The 20,650-nt window shown below is 64.0% G+C and overlaps 1 protein-coding gene across 1 annotated transcript; it reads left to right on the forward strand.

The window, feature by feature from the left end:
* Positions 1–10,202: 10,202 nt before the first annotated feature.
* Positions 10,203–15,987, forward strand: IGFBP4 (insulin like growth factor binding protein 4; the record flags this gene model as incomplete). The annotated part of the gene is made up of 4 exons (XM_080359570.1): positions 10,203–10,566; positions 15,087–15,241; positions 15,436–15,570; positions 15,859–15,987. The coding sequence occupies 4 exons, from the start codon at positions 10,203–10,205 to the stop codon at positions 15,985–15,987; spliced, it is 783 nt and encodes a 260-aa protein (XP_080215696.1).
* Between the last annotated feature and the right edge of the window lie 4,663 nt (positions 15,988–20,650).

The following is a 20,650-nucleotide window of genomic DNA, read 5'->3' on the forward strand; positions in this document are numbered from 1 at the left end:
CGCCCGCCGAGCCCCATCGGGCCGCCAATGGCAGGGGGAGGGCGGGGCCACGAGTCGCGCCCCGCCCTTCCCTCTCGCCAGTCACGAAGCGCCCGCGCATTCAAACCAGCCACTCAGAAGGGAGATATCTCAGACGGACAGCGATATCGACCAATAGAAACGGGAGGGAGCGGGCGCAGTGTAGCGGGGCTCTGTGCCTGCCTGGTTGCGGTCCGATGTGCTGGCAGGGGCTCAGGGATGCACGGGGAAGTTTCAGGGGGTACACACATGGCTCCAGACCCTCTCTCCCGTCCCCAGGCTGGCTGCAGTGTGCCCCACCATGCCCCTCGCTGCAGCAGGCAATGTCCTGGGTACTGCCCCCCATAACAGAGTGTCGCATTTCATCCAAAACATCTTTTTTGTGTCTTTATTTCGGGGGCGGTGACAAAGTTCGCTTTGCTCGAGGTGCAGGGAGGTGGGCAGGCACAGGCTGGTGTCACCCTGCTGCCCCGGGGCTCGGGGATCTGCAGGGATGGTGCAGCCGGGGACGAGCACGGTGCTGCCCGCCCGCAGAGTCCATGTCCCCTCGATGCTCTTGCACGGCTCCAACGCTGCGTTTCTGCCCCCGCGCTGCCCATGGAGCAGCTTCCCCAGCCCCACAGAACAGGGGGGGCTGCCTGGGGCACGTGGATGGGGGTCACCAGTGCCGGGGTCACCACATGTGCCGGTACGGGAAAGCCACCTCCACGCAGAGCACCGCCAGCACCTGGGAGCAGTTGTGCCGCTGCCCGGCCAGCAGCCTCCCCTCGCCCAGGGGGGCGGCCAAACCCTCCCCGGGGCCAGAGCTGTGCCAGCCCTGGCAATCCCGCCGGCGGGCATGGCCGCCCCGCGGCGTGGATCCGTGCCAGGCCAGCCGCTGGGGCCTGCGGATGGGGACGGGGGTGAGAAGGGCTGGGGGACACCCCTTGGGGCACCTCCAGCTCTTTGGACCAGCTCCTACATCTGTGCAAGTGCCAGGAGCTGCAGACCCTCACCCCGGCTCCTGGCATGGGTGTGTTTTTTTGGGGACACCCTGCCGGTGCCCACCCTGCAACTGGACTCACCAGAGGGGATCTGTCAGGACATTGCGCCCATTGAACGAGTAAATGGGGCCCTGTGGGATGGCACCAGCTTGGCCGTTGAAGAGGGAGCTCCAGGACTTGGCCAGCAGCTGGCCCTGCGGGAGCAAGAAGCGGCGCTGAGCTGAGGACCAGGATGATGCTGTTGTCCAACCACATGTGGGCAATGAATTGCCCTCGGTTCCTCTTGGCTCCCCAAAACACAAATGCTAAGCACAGCCGGGGTGCAGGACCAGGCAAGGATCCCCCTGCCAACGCTCACCGGGGACCGTGGGGCTTTGCCACCGGCAGCCCCTATGTGGGACGGGGGTACCTGCCTTTAGGTTGACGACAGGGAGGGTTCTGTCCGTCCTCTTGACGATGGAGACGAGGTCCTGGGTAGGGGCCGACAGGAACGCCCGGAAAGTGCCATAGAGCTGAGCCTCCTGGGACTGCCGGTAGCACTGCAGGTCAGCGCCACGGACCCCGCTCATGTCACCGGCCAGGGGCACGTTCAGGGCAGCCAGACGGAGCTGGGGAGGGGACGCATATATATACATATATATATGTATAAAAATATACATCTATATGTATATTTATATATATAAAGCGCCTATCACCATATCAATAAACATTCTTTGGAACCACTCTGATGGCAGTTTGGGGGAGGCTTGGGCATGGCCAGGTGTTGAGGTCTCTGCTCCCCCTCTTGCCAGGAGGGTGAAGCCTCCAGCCAGAGGGGTCCCCCCAGCACCTCTCCCCCTTCTCGCATGGTTGGGCCACTTGTCACCCACCTCTGGAGCCAGGGAGGGTGTTGCTTACCGAGGGGATCCGTGGGGCGATGGTGGTTGGCAGGATCTGGGGCAGCCCTTGTCCCTCCTGCTTCTGGACCTGCAATAACGCAGCTCAGGTCAGCCTGGGGACACCCATCCCAGCGCCGAGGGTGCAGCACCCTCCCCATCCCAACACAACCCCTTCTCCGTGGCACATCCCTCCCGGCATGGCTGGACCAGCAGCGCTCACCAGTGAGTGCGTCCGGGCCAGCACGGGTGTCCCCGTGTTGTCACCTTTCATCTGCGCCCGCTTGGCTGCCTGCATGGAAAGGAGAGGACAGTCCCGCAGGGGCCGGTCCCCGTCCCCACAGGCAAAGGAGACTCTGTCCCTTTGCTGGGATGTGAGCGGACCTGGGGGCTGCCCAGACCCCTCACCTGGTACTGTGGGGTGGAGGCAGAGGGATCGTCACCAGCGAAGAGCAACTCTGAATCCTCCAGCTGCTCAATGCAACGAGTAGATGGATGGGTTAGGAGGGGACCAGGGGAGGTTTATGTTGGATATTGGGAACAATTTCTTCCCCAAAGGGCTGTGGGACATTGGAACAGGTTGCCCAGGGCAGTGCTGGAGTCACCAGCCCTGGAGGGCTGGACAGACGGACATGAGGTTCTCAGGACATGGGGCAGTGCCAGGGCTGGGGGAACGGTTGGACTCCATGATCTTGAGGGTCTTCCAACCAAAATGATTCTATGAATCGGCTCCCTCCCCGGGCTCTGCTGCCCCGGCACCAAAACCACCCTGGTGCCCCTTGCCAGGGATGCAGCTGGATCCCCCCCCCAGCGAGGGATCCCGGGGGGTGTCCTCGGTCCGTGGTACCAGGAGGCGGCTCCAGCCGATGTGGGTCCGGAGGAAGGCGCTGCTCCCCTCCCGCACGTACGCCAGGCTCCCCTCGGGCACGGCGCTGCCCGACTTCAGCATCAGCTCCTTGGACCTGAACACCCACGTCTGGCGCTGTGGGGGGGGATGGAGAGTGTCACGGCCCAGCAGTGGGACAACCGGACAGCCTCGGGGGGGGTCACCCACTGGGGTGGCTGGGACGCACCTGGAGATCGGCACGGGAGTCCGGCAGCTCCGTCCGAGGGATGTCAGCATCTGGGGAGCACAGAGAAGGGGGGTCACCCCGGCACAGGGGTGGGAGCAGCACCACAAGGATGCGGTGGTGGTGGGAGCTCAGGAAGGGAGCTGAGATTTGCAAAAGGGAGGAGGCTGGAGCCCCCAAAACACCCAAGAAATGTCCGTACCTGCTGCCCAGCCTGTGTCAGTGGCTGCCTGCAAAGGCAAGCGGGGTCTGTTACTGTCACCGGGCACAGGGTTGCCCTTCCTGGCACATGGGGAGGGGACAGGGTCCCGCTTGGGGACAGCGAGGCTGTGTCTTACCGGCTGCTTGCAGGGCTTCTGGGCACGGCTCGGGTAAAGCCTCTGGAATAAAGACAGGTGGGTTGGCAGGGAACCCCTTGTGCTGTGCATGCTCACACGCGTGTGCACGCGGGCACAGGTGTGTGCGCAGCCCGTGCTGGCCCTTACATTGAAGTAGAGGAGACCTGGTGCTCCAGGGGGGCCAGGGGGGCCGGGAGGGCCGGGGTTCCCAGGGAGACCTCGAAGACCCTGTGGTAGAGCAGTGGGGGATTGAATGGGGCTATTTTGGTGCTGCCGTGAGGGGGGCAGCTATAAGACACCCCATTGCTGTCCCTCATCCCTCCCCGGGCCAGGGCTGCGCGCCAGCGGGAGCCAGGCAGCGTTTCTCACATGGGGGATGATCGCTCCATAAATCTCTGGCTCCTCTTTGCCGCCCTACAGAGAAAGAGGGAAGATGAAGGCTGATCTCCATCCTCCCCCTCTCTGTCTTCCATCCCTCCATCCGCCATCTGTCACCCCAGCCGGGGCTCTGAGCCCTGTGGGGCTGCCTGGGCTCCAGCTGCAGGGTCCCCACGGCCAGTCTGGGGTCCCTGAACACCCCTCACCATGATGGGGTTCAATGAGCCCTGAGGACTCACCGTTTGGTACCCGCTGATGGGTGCCCAGGAGCCGGGCTGGCTGCCGGTGCCGGGGAAGGGGAGGTGGCCCGGTTTGCACCCGTGTTCCCCGTAGCAGCACCCCTGGGTGAGGCGCAGAGAGAGACACGATCAGAGTCTGCGCTGGGTGGTGGGGATGGGTCTGCACTGCATGCATGGCTGTGCACACATGTGTGAATGGCTCTGCACACGTGTGCACGCTCCATGTGTGCACACGTGTGTTTTCATGTGCCCCAGGGGATGGTGCAACTCGCTGCCCCCCCACCCCAGTGCCCATTTGGGGACACTGTTGGTGCCACCCAGGTGAGGCAGAAGTTCTGCCCTGGCACCGAGGGGTTGGGGGGGAGCGGAGGCAGCATATGAGGTTCAGGGGTTCACACTCAGGGTGTGGGGATGGGGATGGGCCCCCTCCCCAGCCAGCTCCCTCAAGGCAGTGCTCATGGCTACAAACCGGCTCTCCAGGGTCGCCCTTTTCTCCCTGGAAGGAAAGCAGAGAGGTCCCATTGATACCGCAGCTCTAGGGGTTCCAGGGTCCCCCAAATCCCCTTGCACAGTGCTGTGCCTCCCTCCATGGGGTAACACCGCCATGGGGCTGTCTGGTCTCGGTGCTGACACTGGGGAGCAGCCATGGCTGATGTGCCCCCATCGCCCACGGTGGCTCTTCCCCAGCTCACCTTGGGGCCCGGTGGCCCAGCCGTTTCCCGGTGCCCTGCGTGGCGTGAGTCGCACTGGAAAGCGAGGACGTGTTGGGGCGAACACGGGGGCTGCCCCTCACCCCCGAGCACCGCCAGCCCCAGGACCCCCTACTCACCCTGTAGTCCCCCGGTGGCCCTGGTGGCCCCATGGGACCAGGCGCACCCGGGGCGCCCGTCTCCCCGGTGCGGCCGGGGGTCCCTGGCATGCCTGGCAGTCCGTATTCGCCCTTCTCGCCCTGCCGGCACACGGTGCGTGGGGCGGCGAGCACGGGGGGCTCAGCACCTTGTGTCTCCCCCATCCCCATCCCCGCAGCCACAGGACTGGGGCAGCCCCAGAGCCCCCCAGGGCAGAGCAAGGGTCCAGTGAACCTGGCTGCTCCATCCTCCCCACCGCTGGCTCTGCTCTGGCCCCAGGGACACGGATACACAGGGAGCCTTTACCTTTAACCCAGGGAATCCTGGCTCCCCTCGGAGCCCGGGTTTGCCAGGGAGTGATGCAGGTCCAGTGGGACCAGGGGGTCCTTCGTGCCCAGGTACCCCGGGGGGGCCTTGTGGTCCTGGGAGTCCTGGTGCCCCCGGCGGTCCATCTGGCCCTGCTGAGCCTGGAGACCCTGGAGCTCCTTCAGCCCCGGGGAAACCGGGTGGTCCCACAGGCCCTGGAGGGCCAGGGGGTCCCAGCTTCCCATCCCGCCCAGGGACCCCTGGGGGCCCTTCGTGGCCTGGGTAGCCTGGGGGTCCAGGCTGGCCGGGCAGCCCAGGGGGGCCTGGGGGTCCTGGGTTCCCTGCAGGGCTGGACGCTCCCAGCTGCGTGTTGGGTTGGAGGGAGACAGGAAAGAGAGAGCAGTCAGTGAACAGTAACATCCCATCCCCTGGTCCCCCTCTCTTGGGCTGCCTGCTCCCCCAGCCCTGCAGCCCAGCCCTCCCCATCCCTGCGGGTCCAGACGAGGCACCGCAGCCAGTGCCAGCATCCCCCGTCCACCCGCCACCGCCTGCCCGTGTCCCCATCCCAGCACTCACCTCGTTCTCCGATCCCCTGGGAAGGGCAGCGGCCATGGGTGGGCTCCTGCCTGCCCAGGTGCCGGGTGGTCCTGGGGGCCCCGGCGGTCCCGGAGGACCTGGGGGGCCCCGGGGACCCTGGTGACCCGGCTGCCCTTTCTGTCCAGAAAATCCGGGCTGGCCCCTCTCTCCTGGGAACCCTCGGTCGCCTTTCTCTCCCTGTTGGGGAAAGACAGAGCCTGGCTCCCTGCTCCTGACTTTCAGCGCTTCCATTTGCTGGCCTCCCAACCCAGACCCCGAAGCCAGAGTCCAAACCCAAAGCAGAAAAGGTTTTGAAGGGCCAAAAGAGCCAAGGGATTTGTCCCAGCGCCTCTTCCCGGGGACACACACGCACTGCACCTTTGGACCAGGAGGGCCGGGGCGCACGGGGCAGATGCAGCTGGACCTGTTGTGCATCTGGAGGGGGAGAGAGTGGTCAGGTGGGGGACAGGACCCCCGGCTGCAGGGACCAGCACAGGCACCCTGTGCCCAGCTCACCTGGAGGGCAGGATCTGCCTCTGGGGCCAGGAGCACCCGCTGGGTCAGCCCTTTCGCTGTTGTCTGTGCAGAGAAGAGGCTGAGGGAGACCCCTGAGCACCGTTCCTGTCCCCTGCAGCGCTGTCCCCATCCCACCCTGCCAGCCCATGTCCCCCTCGCCTGGATGCCTATCCCAGGCTGCCCTTTGCAGCCCCCGGGGACCAGGTCCCCTCCACCACCTGGATCTGCAGGAACTCCTCTTCCTCTGCGCTCCCCTCGAACACCTCTGGGGCAGCCGTGGGTCGGTGCTGCTGGGACAGACAGGGAGCGCTCAGCGTGGGGCTGGGGGGACCCCGGGGGTATGTGGGTCCCATGTGCACCCCATAGCCGGGGGTGGGAGCTGAGCTCTCGCGCTGCCGTGAGGCTGCACCATGCTGGGGGACACCAGGAGCTGCCATGGCTCCTTTCCAAGGGGGCAGAGGCGGCTGAGCCGCGGCTTGGAGGCTGGAACAGGGCACAGATAAGGGGAAGGACGCAGCGAGGGGCCCAGCAGCGGCTGGGGGGGTTCAGGAGGGCTGGGGGAGTCAGGGGGCCGCTGCAGTCAGGGGGGCCGCTGCCTGGGGAAAAGCACCTGGCCTCTTGTGCGCGGCAGGGCATGGCCCGGGCCCTTCGCTGCCCCCCTGGCAAGGGGCTGCCGACCTCTGGGGGCCATCGCCAGCGGGGGTTTGCTCAGCAGCACCTTCCGGGGGGGCTCCACGCTGCCAGCATCTGCAGGAGCAAAAGGGCGATGGGGTGCGAGGCAGCAGAGCTGGAGGGGGACCGGGGTGGCACAGCACTCCCAGTTCCCAGCGTTTGTTGCGGCCACAGCGGTGTCACCAGCACCCCAGCACCCCACACCTCACCTTCCAGTCTTACTCCGGAGGTGCGTCCTCCTCCCTGGGGTGCAGGGGAGGCTGTGCCCCCATCCTGCCATGCCTACCTTCCTCCCCGTCCAGAGCAGGTGCCGTGGGGGCCGCGGGGCTGACGCTTGGATCCGGGGTGGTGTCCTCTGCGCCCAGGGGGTAAAACCACTGGGCTGTTGCATTGGGCAGATGCCCGGCCAGCACCGAGAGGATGCAGAGCGCACGGAGGAGGCGTTGGGGACCGCCAGACCCCATGCTGCTGCCTTGGGGCCAGGCTGCTCAGGATGGGGGTGTTTGGCTCATCCCATTCACCCACGCCAGCTGCTCCTGCGGCACCAGCACGGCTCCTGCGGTTATCACGGCACCGCCTGCCACGCCCCTGGGCTGCCCCGACACCCGCGCCCCATGGGCCGCATCCAGGGGGGCTGAGCACCCATGTGGCCGGGTCACCGCAGCCAGGGATAAGGAGGGCAGCCGGGAACCGCAGGGAAAGGAGCCAGGGCCAGGAGGAGCTGCTGGAACCCGTGCGAGGGAGGGCCAGGGACGAGATGCTTATGGAAATGGGGAGTAGAAGCAGCGAGGAGGGGAGTGGAGCAGGGGGCACTGGGTGCAGTGAGAGCAGCCGGCTGCTCCGTGGGGTCTGCCCGGTGCCTGGTGCCGGGGGGGATGGATGTGGGCTCATGGGTTTGCCGGGCTGAGCCCTGGGGATGGGGCTGCGAGAGCCCAGGAGGCACCGGGGTCCTGCAGCGGGTGCAAATCCTGTGCCCTGACGTGTGTGCGATCACCGTGTCCCCTGTGTCACCCCAGCTCTGTCAGGGCCACTCTTGGCTGGCGGTTTCCAGCCATCTCTGACCACCAGCTCCCCTCCTGCCCCTGCCCTGACCTGCAGCCTCTCCCTGGGGCTGGGGCAGCTCCAGACCTGCTGGAGACAGTCACAGAGAAGCAGACGGGATCTTCACAGCCTCAGGAACCCCAAAGAGCCTCTGAGGCTGGGAAAGCCACACTTGGAGCACAAAGGGGCTGGGAGCGTGGGGCTGCACCGAGCTCTGTGCAGCAAGCACCCTCCCTGGCTGCAGGGCTGTGATCTCGGGGTGGGGGGCAGCATGGCTGTGGGGTGCACCAGATCTGGACTCCTCTACATCATGCAGGATGGTGCTGGGATGGGGACCCGGAGAAGCTGTGCCTGGCAGAGGAGGGGACATCTCCCAGGGCTGTACAGCAAGCGTGTCCCTGTCCCCCGCACGCCCCACCAGCTGCCAGCGCTGCCACTGCTGCTACTGCAGACAAAACAGTCTCCCCAGCGGGTGCTCAGCATTGCCAAGGCCTGATAAGGTGCCGCAGCCCAAGTGGGGCTGGGCACCTGTTTGGGTTTGGCTGTGGCGTGGACACTGTGCCAAGGCTGGCGCCTCTGCCCCAAGTCACGGCCACTGCGTGCGCTGTCCTGGCGGCTGTTCCGGGCTGGCTCTGTTCCTCTCACGGGGGCTGCAATATGCTGAGCTCGTTCCACACGTGGCCAGGCTGTAAGCATGCTGGGGAGCTGTCTTTTTGTTCACTCGCTGCTCCCCACCTTCTTTCCTCTTGCCTGTTCGCTCAGGGCAGATGAAACAAGTGACATTCAGTATCACACCTGCACAGGGCCTTGTGCCTGCTCCTGTCCTGTGCTGCACTGAATTGCTGGGAACAACCAGAGTGTGGCCCCGGCATGACCCCCCTCATGCCTTCACCGCAGAGCAGCCTGTTGAGCTCTGCCACCTGCGCTTGGGGACAGCCCTGCCCCACGGTGAGCGGAGCTGGGGCAGGAGCTGCTGCGCAGGGGCAGGATCCCTCCAGGGCAGACCGGGTGCATCCACTTGCACATCACCATGGGGCAGCCCCCTCCTCTCAGAACCCGTTTGAAACTTCGCCCACTCCCAAGATGCTGCCCCACAACCCACTCGCTGCGCCAAGCCCCACACCACGACCCCACAGCGTCTGGGTGTTTAATGACAGTTGGATTGCTACATACGTGGGGAGAGGATCCCGCTGCTCATCCCATGGCATGAGTTTAGCGAGTCTCTGTCTTCCCCCTGGCCACAGTGCAGCCTGTGCCCAGGACAGGGAGAGGGGCTCTCTGACCCCTTGTCATCCCCTCCATGATCCAGGTGTGTGGGGGATACGCAGCCCATGCAAGGCCTGCCCAGGTGTTGCGGCATCTCACTCAGGACAGGGGGAGCAAGACTGTGCTTGTGCCAGGGCTCACCCCACCCTGGGCTGTGTCCAAGACCCCCTGACACGACCAGGTGGGTCCCCTGGCTGCCCCATGCCCGCCGCTGGCTCAGATGCCCCTGTGCGCAGCTCGCAGGTCACCAGGCCGCCAGGTGATGCTCGGGGACCGTCCCCCCGAGCACAGGGGCCGGTCCCTGCCGTGTCCCGGGCCTCTGCCGTCCCGCGGTGCTGCGCGGCCGCCTCTGCCCGGAGCCCCGGGGAGGGATGCTCAGGTTTCCCGCCCGCCTCCCTCCCGATTTTCAGAAATAGCCACTAGATGCCGGCAGCTTTCAACTTATCATGGGCCTGTGCGGGACCGGGGGGGGTTCTGGGGGAGCCGGCGATGCCGCCCCGGGGCGGCCCTGGCAGACTGGGGGTGATGCTGTTTCCCTGGCAGCGCTTTTGCTCCCGCCGTGGACCCCCGGGGCCCGGAGCCCACCCCGGGCTGCCGCACCCTGAGGATTTTGGCCGCAGCCCCCGCGATGCAGCCCCGTGTGCTTCCCACCCCTCCCAGTTCATCCCAGTTGCCCTCAGGACCGGGAAGGCGGTGGCGGGCAGGGTGTCGGGGCAGCTGCCGGGGGCAACGGGGCTGCGAAGGGGTGGCGGGTGTTCCCTGGGGGCGTTCGGGGCGTGCAGGGCTGGGCGTCTCCGGGCTGCCCGGCACCGCAGCTGCTCCTCCAGAGGCCCCGGTGCTGAAGGCGCCCTCCCCGGTGCTGAAGCCGCCGCTGCCACCCCCGTCGGCGGGGAGCGGCTCTCCCCGGTGGCTTCCCGGTGGCGGCGGGGGCGGCCCCGCCGGTGGCCCCGGTGCCGGCGGTGGGAGGTGTGGCCATGGGCCGCATAAAGCCGCCGCCGCCCCGATCCCGCCGCCAGCCCAGCGCCGCCAGCAGCGGGCCGGAGCGCGGGCGCGGAGCGGCGCGGAGCGGGGCCGCCATGCGCGGGGCCGCCGGGCGCGCTCTGCCGCTGCTGCTGCTGCTGCTGCTGGCGGCGGCGGCGGGGCCGGTGGGCGGCGAGGAGGCGATCCAGTGCCCGCCGTGCTCGGAGGAGCGGCTGGCGCGGTGCAAAGCCCCGCAGGGCTGCGCGGAGCTGGTGCGGGAACCCGGCTGCGGCTGCTGCGCAACCTGCGCGCTCGGCCGCGGAACCGCTTGCGGCGTCTACACCGCCCGCTGCGGCGCCGGGTTGCGCTGCTACCCCCCGCGGGGGGTGCCCCGGCCCCTGCACACCCTCATGCACGGCCAGGGCATCTGCACCGACCTGGCCGACGTCGAGGCCATCCAGGAGAGTCTCCATCCCCCAGGTAAGGCCGGTCCTGGGGTGGCCGAGGGGTGAAGGGTGGATGCCGGCTGGCCAGCAGTGCCCCTGAGCAGTCCCCGTTTGTGCCAACCCGCTCTCTACTTGCTTGGCAAGAGTTGGGGACACAGGGCTTGGAGTGGGGCATGGACCCTGGTGTGGGATGGGATGGGACAGCCTGGGGGTGGGAGTGCGTGGAGCGTGTCCCAGGGGACGAAGCAGCGCTCAGCTGCTCGAAGTCCCACAGCCAGGTACCAGCAGGTCACATTTGTGTCACCCTTATCCAATGTGGGCATGGAAGTTCCGTGGTTGGTGGCTCCAGGGACTCATCACTTGCCATGCCCCGGCTGCAGACAGTCCATGGGTGGCGGAGCAGCCCGGGATCCTGCAGGCACTCGCAGCCCCTGGGGACAGGTCCTTGTTGCTGGGGAAGCTCCCGTTGCATGGTGACCCCTGCCTTGCCCTTTCCCTGGGATGCTGCCGGCAGCTCTGCCTGCACAGGCAGGAGGAAACAGGAAAGAGGCCTCGGGGCACCTGCTTCCCTCGCAGGCAGGTCAGGCTGGGCTCTGTGCTGGGCTCTGTGCTGGGCTCTGTGCTGGGCTCTGCAGTGGGAATCCAGTCCCAGAGCTGCGCAGGTTGCGCTGTGGCTTTGACAGTGGAACAGAGCCACTCCTGGGTGAGCAGCATCCTGCCACGGGATGGTCCGTGAGCTGGCCTGGCCCCGTGTCCCTGCACAGGGTCACCTGGAGCTCTCCAAGGGGCAGAAGGGGCTGGAGCAGCGTTCATCCCTGTCTGCCCCGAGGGCTGGATTGCAGCTCCATTCCCTCCTTGCATGGCTGGTCCATGGCAGCCCTGCTGGTGTCCCCCAGAGTGCCCTTTGCAGAAGGGGCCCTGCGGCTGCTCCTCTCCACGGGCAGAAGTTGGCCGCGAGTGCTCAGCGCGGTGTCCGCTGCGGAGACCCCCTGCCCCGTCCGTCTGTCTGTCTTCATCCCACATCCTGCAGGAACCGTCTGGGCTCCCTGGCCCGGGGCTGCGTTGGGCTGCCAAGGCCTGTTGGTTTTGGCCGTGCCCCGTGTAACGCAACATTTTTTCCCAGAGCCTTTAGGAAACAGACTTGCAGTTTTTTTCCCTTCCTTCCCACGGTGTTTTGGCCGTGCTGGGGATGGGTGGGTGGCCGTGGCAGCCGGGCTCGCCCGCTGGGCACCATGCCTGCAGCATTGCAGGTGGCAGGACAGGGGAGAGGGCGGCAGCGAGCCCCTTTACCCGGGACAGCGGGACAGGACACCCTGCAGCATGTTGCTTCCAACCAAGGGGTTGGAAGATCCCAGTGGGACATCCCTGTCCCGCTCCAGCAACCCAGTGCCAGCTGGGGGCTGTGGGCTCCATCGCTGCCACCACAGCCCTAACTGGCACAGCGAGCGCACCCTGGCACAGGCGGTGCATCCGATGGGTCCCCTCTGGGTAAGCAGAAGGGACTTAAATTCTATTCCTAAATGCCTATTTAGGACCAGGGGTGTATGGAGCAGGTGTCCCTGGGCTGCGCCCGCATCCCCCGGGGCTGAGTGGGTGCCTGGCGAGCGGAGGCTGCAGTGGGTGGGCGGCTGGGAAAGCGGTTAATGTGCAGCTCGTACAGTAAACACTTTGTCTGGGGGCTCAGCCCGGGGGGCTCCGCATTCCAGGGAAGAGGCTGGGATCAGTGAGGGGCTGGGCTTTTCGAGGGGCTGGCCGATGGTTCCCTGCTCCATCGCCAGGAAAGAGCCTCTCCGTTCACGCAGAAACCGCGTTTCTGGAACAGGAGTTTCTAGGAAGCGAGGGGGCGGGCGGCTGCTCTTCTAACCCAAGACCCTCTCCTGTGGATGTGGGTCTGGGGACCTTCTGCAGGACCCTGGTCCCTGTGTCCTGCTCCAGGCTGGCTCCTGGGCCACCCCACTGCACCATGGCCCTGCCAGGACCACCCACAGGTGACACCAGGGTGCCAGATGGGGATGCAGAGGGTGCTGGCACTCACAGCGTCTCATGTGTCATGTTGGCCACAGACACGTGGATGTGTCCCCTCTGTTCCATGGGGCACGTGGGGTCCTTTGTGCCTGGGCTGGTGGGATACAGGGGAGTGGAGATGCAGCCGTGGGACACTTGTCCCTCTCCCATGGACACACACACGGTCCTGGGGCTTTGCTCGCTGCCCTGGACTCTCCTCCCGTGGGAGCCGCGTGGTGGAGCCCGGAGCCCTTCACTGCTCCCTCGGGCTCAGCGCGGTGAATCACAAGTTCGGCACGTGGCCAACCTCATTTGCAGCTCCCATTAATTGAAGGCGATGCTGAATGACTCGTTTGTGTCTCCTGTCCGTGGGCCAAGCAGGAGGCTGGGCAGGAACCCTCCTCCTGCCGGGATGGGGCAGCACCCGTTCCCATCCCCTTGGCACCCACTTCCATCCCAAACCAAGCAGGGGGGCTTCCCCCAGCTCCAGCCACAACCACAGAGCCATGGAATCATTTTGGTTGGAAAAGCCCCTCAAGATCATCAAGTCCAACCGTTCCCCGACCTCGGCACTGCCCCATGTCCTGAGAACCTCATGTCCGTCTGTCCAACCCTCCATGGATGGTGACTCCAGCACTGCCCTGGGCAGCCTGTTCCAATGCCCCACAGCCCTTTGGGGAAGAAATTGTTCCCAATTTCCAACGTAAACCTCCCCTGGCACAACTTAAGGCTGTTTCCTCTTGTCCTATGGCTTCTTACTTGGGAGAAGAGACCCAGAGCTGGGTGCTGGCCAAGAGCCACCCTGCTGCCCAGAGGCACCAGTATTTCATGTGACCTTATGAAAATATAATTGGCATCTAGTTTTCTTTAAAGCCAGGAGATTTGACCCTCTGAAGGTGGCTGGCGGGGGGAGGAGGGGAGTTTGTCCATGTCCTCCTGGTCCTGCCTTTCCATGACACGGGAGCAGCGCATGGAGATGCTGGGACTTCAGTATGGTGGTCCCACCAATGCCAAAGCTCCCGCCTGGCTCTCCCTCGTGTCTCTCCCAAGGATGTGCAGGGGGAGGGAGGGATAATCCCTGCTGGGCCCCCCGAGCCCCCGCTGGGCTCTGCCACCCGCACCCACGTTGCGCTGTGGCCCCGCGGTTGGTGCCGCCGGGGCTGGCATCGCTCTGCGCGGGGTCCTGGAGACTTTGCGTTTGTGTTTCAAATTTCAAGGGCATGAGCCATTTCCTGGAAAAAGAAAAAAAAAAAAAGGACAGATTAAACAAAAAGCAAATAACACGAATGAAGGAAAAGGATTTGATCGGGGCTTCGCTGTGAACTTTAACCGGGCTTAACTGGGAGCGGGTCCAGGAACCCTTCGCTACCGGGAGCTGATGCACGAGGTGCCGATGGGAGAGCGGGGCTGGGGACGTGGTGGGCAGGAGATTGTGGCTCCAAACCCGCTGCCTGTGTCACCCTGTGAGCCCCTGTGCGCTTCCACCCCCGCTGCACCCTGACCACCCCTCGCCTGCTTTGGGAGGGTTTTTCCTGTTGACAGCGGCAATATTGATTAGTATGAGCCCAACTCCGGGATAAACTCAGGCAGGGAGCCCTGGCTGCTCTCCTCTTAGAGCCTCAAACCTGAGGAACCGGCAGCTTTTTTGAAAAATAAAGTCACGCCGAGAGCTCAGGTCTCATGACGGTCCCTCCAGCTGCCAACATCTGGGATCGCAGTTTGGCTGCGCTCCTGGCGCGGGCGGGGATGCCAAGCGCCGCCTTTTGGGATTGGCCCCGCGGGAGATTAACTTTCTTATTCCAGGAATCTCTTCTTTCATGTCTTCGCGGGGGCCGAGCCCCGCGGCAGAGCACGGCCCCGCTCCCGCAGCCCTGCCGCCTCCGCTGCAGCTCCCCGCGGGCGGCTTTTGGGGACACCGGGGGCTCCGTGGGGCTCCCTGGCCGTGCATCCCGGGGTCACTTTCCAGCCCCATACATCTGGTGCCTGTTGGCACATGGTTGGCCAGACCCTCGTGCTTGAGCACACTGGAGCAACTGCCCTGCGCTCTTGCAATGTGTATTTGCAACCCTGTAATAACAGACACATGGCAATAAGCCCATGAATTGTGGCTAATGAGTCATAAAGGCTCCCCAGAGCCTTTCCCGGTGTTGCAGGGAGAGCTCAATGCAGTGACAGAGACAGGAGGGGACCTGGGGCTGGGGGTGATGCCGGTGGGGACTGGGGAAGGTGATGGTGATGATGGGAAGGGCTGTTGGGCGTTGGAACAGGCTGCCCAGGGCAGTGCTGGAGTCACCATCCATGGAGGGGTTGAACAGACACCAACACGAGGTTCTCAGGGGCATGGGGCAGTGCCAGGGGTGGGGTAATGGTTGGACTCGATGATCTTGAGGGACTTTCCAACCAAATTGATTCGATGAGTCTGTGATTCTATGTGAGATTCAACAGCACCAGCTGCACATTATGTCTGGGGGTACAAGTTGCTCTGTGGGGGCACCTGCGTCCCCAGAGCTCCCCCAGCGCACTGAGCCCCCCGGGTTTGTGTCCTTGCAGAGAAGGAGGAGATCGACCACCCCAACAACAGCTTCAGCCCCTGCAGCATCCATGACCGCAAGTGCCTGCAGAAGCATCAGGCCAAGCGGGTCAACAACGGCAACAAGATGCGCAACAGCGGGAGCCCGTACCACCGCGAGGAGACGCGGCCCATAGTGAGCACCGCGCGGCACCGCGGCGGGCGCCGGCACCGGGGTGGGGAGGGCAGGATGGGTGCTTAGCATGCCGGGGCAGGAGCAGGGTTTGAAGCTGGTGCTTGTGGTGCAGCCCCAAGGGTTGGGGTCCCCGGGTGCCGTGGTGGGGGGTACATTCCAGCCCCGCTGTTGGCTCAGCCCCCGGTTTCCCATAGGCACAAGGCTCGTGCCAGAGTGAGCTGCACCGGGCGCTGGAGCGGCTGGCGGCCTCGCAGACCCGCACGCACGAGGACCTGTACGTCATCCCCATCCCCAACTGCGACCGCAACGGCAACTTCCACCCCAAGCAGGTAGGACGGGCTCTCACCCGCCACAATGCGGGGGTTGCTTGTGTGGGGGTATTTTGCAGAACTGGGGAGGGGGCACAGATGGGCCCATGCTGGGCTGTGGCACCCGCAGCTCCTGGCTGCGCTGGGAATCACCTTGGGGTGTTATGGGGCCCTTTGCAAAAGGCTGGGATGGGGGTGGCAGAGCCCCCGCGAGAGCTGCCGGTCACCCCAGCCTGGCAGCCCATGGGGACGGGTCCATGTGCGCCAGGCTGGGCGCCCCTCACCAAACCTGTCCCCTCCTCCTCTCAGTGTCACCCAGCGCTGGACGGGCAGCGGGGCAAATGCTGGTGCGTGGACCGCAAGACGGGGGTGAAGCTGCCGGGCTTCCTGGAGCTGAAAGGGGACTTGGACTGTCACCAGCTGGCAGACAGCATGTGAGCGCCACCGCGACAGCCCCGCGCCGTGCCGCGGCCGGGACACCCACCGGGGCTGCGTAGGAGAGCAAGAGAGGGGACGTGAGCGCCGAGCAGCCCCCCGGTGCCGGGGGACCCTGGATCGCCGCTGTGCTCTGCGCCATGGGCTGCCCACGGCACGGGGCACAGCACCGCGACCTGCGCCATGACCACTAGCCGCCGCTGCCGAGGGGTCCCCGGCAGGTGCCAGCGGCACCTCCATCCCGCACGGACGCTCGCGTGGACAGATGCTGCCCGGGGGGAGCGGGAGGCGAGCACCCCCACGCTGCCACGGCAGCACCCCGTCCGCAGTGCCTTGCCGTCCGCACCGGTCTCTGTGTGTGGCAGCAGGAGAAGTGCCTCATCCTGCCCTTTCCGATGGCGGGAGGCTGCCCAGACAAGGAATGGGGGAGCCTGTGCAATTGGGGAGGGGGGGCAGAGACCTCCCTCCTCGCCACCGCCTGCCTGGGACCCTCCTTGGCTCCATCTTGCCTGAGTCGTGTCCGTGCGATGGGCATTGTGGCCGCACTGAGCAATACGAGACCCTCCCTGTCCCCACTGCAGCCCCCAGCCCTGGGACCCCCTGCCCCCAGCCCTGCGTTTTCCTCCCATCCCACCTGTCCCATCCCAATGCGGGGTCGAGTACTCCCAGGTGAGTCCCCATGGGCGCTGGGTCCAAGGGGAGGGTTAGGGGACAAAGGACACCCAGGAAACACCTCCCGGCAGGAAGGGCTTGTTTGGTGTTTTTTTTGCTTCCTCAAACATTTTTAATATTTAAGAAATGTTGTTGTTGGGATGCTAAAACTGACCGGGGGGCCCCTCGAGGCTGAAATCCTCCATCTCCGCAGAATGAGGCACCACTGGCCGTGTTTTCTGTGTTCGCTTCTTCCAACTTGGCCAACGTGACAAAACCGGGATGAATTTCTGGAACGTCCCCAGTGACGGGATCTGCAGATTTCGCCAGCACAAAGTTCTCAGCTGAGAAATTGTGACTATTTTTGTAGCTTTTTTCCTTTCTTTTTAAGCTAGGCTGGTCATTTTTCACCTAAATGTCTCTCAGGTGAGAAATGGCCGTGCTGGCTGCCATGGCAAGTGTGCCAAAGACAGAGGGGGTTTTACCAGCCCTCCCCTTCCCACCCCCCCGGCTCCGTGGCTGCAGTGGGAGGTTTGGGTTTCCTGTGTGGTTTTGCCCTGGCCATGGCGGTGGGTGCCAAGGCCCCTGATGGGAATGAAATGTTTCAGTTTTAGTGAAACACCCTTTTGCCCCCCGGTCCCTGGTACCACCAGGGGTGTCCCTGCCCCTGCCAGAGCCCCCGGGTGCCACCGCACAAAGGACGCGTTTCCCGGGGCGCAGGGAGGTGACACTGGGGACCGTGTCTGGTCACAGTGCTGGTCCCATGTGGCTGCGCTGGTGGGATGCAGGATGCCGTGGCAACACCATGGTGGGATGCAGGATGCCATGGCAACAGCGTGATGGGATGCAGGATGCCGCAGCAGCGCCACGATGGGGGGCCGGGTACCACGGTGGGGTGCACGATGGCTCAGAGGGCTCCAGTGTTTTATATCGTCTCTCCTGTAGTTTAAGGCTGTATTTACACATGATCATATACCAGCGTAAGGCTCCCCAACCCCAGCGGCGTTTTCCGCGCCGATGTGATTTCTGTCAGTTCCTCCTGGGCCAAGCCCGTCCCTTCGGATACCCATGTAGCACCGACCCTCTTTTACAGTAAACTTGAACCTTTGTATCTTCAAAAAGAAACAAAAAGAAAGGTAATGACTGTATTTAACTTTCCCTGTGTTTCTATCAAGCGTATTTTTATCTTTGCGTTGCTTTAAAGAGCAGGAGGGAGGGAGCAAAGCGGAGGGGGAGCGAGGGGTCTGCAGGGATCCCACGCAGCTGAGCGTCACGTTCCTGCGGTGCCTGTGGGTGCCATATGGCAACGCTCCCCTGCCAAACTGGCCAAATTAAACCAGAGACTCCCCATGACCCCCTTTGGCCACCAAAGCCACCTGCCTGTCCCCTGCCAGGGGCGCAACCGGCCGTGGGGCAGGATAAGGGACACCGGGGTGGGGAAACGGGGGCGGCTGGATCGCAGTGATTTGGAAAACATGCCTGAGCTGCTTTGCCCCCCAGGACAAGGGCTGAGATTGTTACAAAACGGCTGGAACCGGACCCAGGAACTGAAACCAAGAGCTTCCAGGAAGCCTGAGACAAGCGTTGGAAGCCACGAGAAGCTCAGAGAATTGTTTGTTGTTTTCTCGAATCCAGGTGGTTTTGGCTGAACCGTCCCCGCGGTGCCTGGGCCCCGCGCTCCAGCGACACTCAATGAACTAGAAATTCCACGTGCGGACGACGGTGCTTTGGCGACGGGCCCGTTCTCTGTCCCAAAGCGGGGAAAAGCGGCCGTCGCCCTGAAAATGAACCATAGGGGTGGTGGCTGGAGTTGTGCAGAAAGCAGGGGAGCAGCGTGCGGGGACCTGGGGGCAGCACGACCCCCAAAAAGCACCATTTGGAGCCCAAACCTTTGAGCGTTCATAGTGCTTATCGCCACTGTCCTGATAGCATCGCGATAAACGGGGCGGAGTGAAGCAGTGGTTTGCCAGCTGTACAGCCCGGGGGGTCATAGGGCTGAGCACTGTGCTAATTAAGTGTTGGTTAATGAAAACAGCCCTGATGCACAAGCTGGGGGTGCTGGGGCTGAGTCGCGTCCCCCCGAGTTGCCCTTGGGGCACTGGGTCTGTGCAACACTATGGGGACAGCACAAGCAGCTGCTGTCACCGGCTCTCACTAAACCCGCCTTTAGGCTCGGTGCTGGGTTTTGGCTGAGCAGAGCTTAGGGCAGACAGGTTTCCTGTCCTGGAGGTGGGTGCTCCCTCCACCCCACACAGTAACTCCAAAATATCCGGTTTTATGGTTGCCGAAGAGCTGCGGCGGCCGGAGCCGTTTTGCAGCCCGGCTGGACGAGAGGGACTTTTCCTTTATGTGCAACACATGCACACGCTTGGCAGCTTCAGAGAGCGAAGGATTTCGGTTGCTAACATCCCCGCAGTGTTTGTGGTGAGACAAACGATCCACCGCTTTATTGAAAATAGCCCTGAGCTGGGTGCGTTAGCGCGGGGTCCGAAATTAAAACAACATCGAGGAACCAGGTGAGTGGGTGGTAAAGGAGGCGACTGCACCGCGGGCTCAGAGCCGCCCTGACATTGAATCTTCAGCTGGTGTAAATCACAGCAGCACTGACTTCCATGAGGCTGCGCCAATTTACGTCATCTGAGGATCTGGCCCAAATTCATCCAAGTAATTTCCAAAAACCCAACGTTTTACTGTCATGAAAATGTCAACATTTATTTCTCAGCTTGCCACGCCGCCTGGAGCTCGAGCTAGCCCGTAACCCCGCTTCGCAATAAAGGGCAGGAGAATTTACCAGCAACAGGCAAAAATAAGCTGCTCTGACATTTCCGCCTTTCGACGTGTCTCGCTCTATGAGGGAAGACGCATTTTTCAGCAGGGCCTGGCGGTTTTATACACTTCGATTTGCAAAATTGCCTCCTCATGCTGTTGTATCGTCAGGGAGAAGAGTCCCCCCCTGCCTGCACCGGACACCCCGAGCACAGGCGGCATTGGGGGTCAGCTCCACCGGATACACCTCAAGTACAGGCGGCATTGGGGGGTCAGCCCCACCGAATACATCTCAGTCGGGACACCCCGAGCACAGGCGGCATTGGGGGGTCAGCCCCACCGAATACATCTCAGTCGGGACACCCCGAGCACAGGCGGCATTGGGGGGTCAGCCCCACCAAATACACCTCAGCCGGGACACCCTGAGCACAGGCGGCATTGGGGGGTCAGCCCCACCGAATACACCTCAGCTGAGACACCCCGAGCACAGGCGGCATTGGGGGTCAGGTCCACCGAATACACCTCAGCTGAGACACCCCGAGCACAGGCGGCATTGGGGGGTCAGCCCCACCAAATACACCTCAGCCGGGACACCCTGAGCACAGGCGGCATTGGGGGGTCAGCCCCACCGAATACACCTCAGCCGGGACACCCTGAGCACAGGCGGCATTGGGGGTCAGGTCCACCGAATACACCTCAAGCACAGGCGGCATTGGGGGGTCAGCTCCACCGAATACACCTCAGCCGGGACACCTCGAGCACAGGCGGCATTGGGGGTCAGGTCCACCGAATACACCTCAGCCGGGACACCCTGAGCACAGGCGGCATTGGGGGTCAGGTCCACCGAATACACCTCAAGCACAGGCGGCATTGGGAGGTCAGCTCCACCGGATACACCTCAGCCGGGACACCTCGAGCACAGGCGGCATTGGGGGTCAGCTCCACTGAATACACCTCAGCCGGGACACCCCGAGCACAGGCAGCATTGGGGGGTCAGCCCCACCGAATACACCTCAGCCGGGACACCCTGAGCACAGGTGGCATTGGGGGTCAGGTCCACCGAATACACCTCAAGTACAGGCGGCATTGGGGGTCAGCTCCACCGAATACACCTCAGCCGGGACACCCTGAGTACAGGTGGAATTGGGGGGTCAGCCCCACCGAATACACCTCAGTCGGGACACCCCGAGCACAGGCGGCCCCCGTTGCTGGTAGAAATCCCAGCTGGAGTATTTCAGTCCTGCAGAGC

Source organism: Nesoenas mayeri, assembly GCF_963082525.1.
Source record: "Nesoenas mayeri genome assembly, chromosome: 26".
Classification (NCBI taxonomy): domain Eukaryota; kingdom Metazoa; phylum Chordata; class Aves; order Columbiformes; family Columbidae; genus Nesoenas; species Nesoenas mayeri.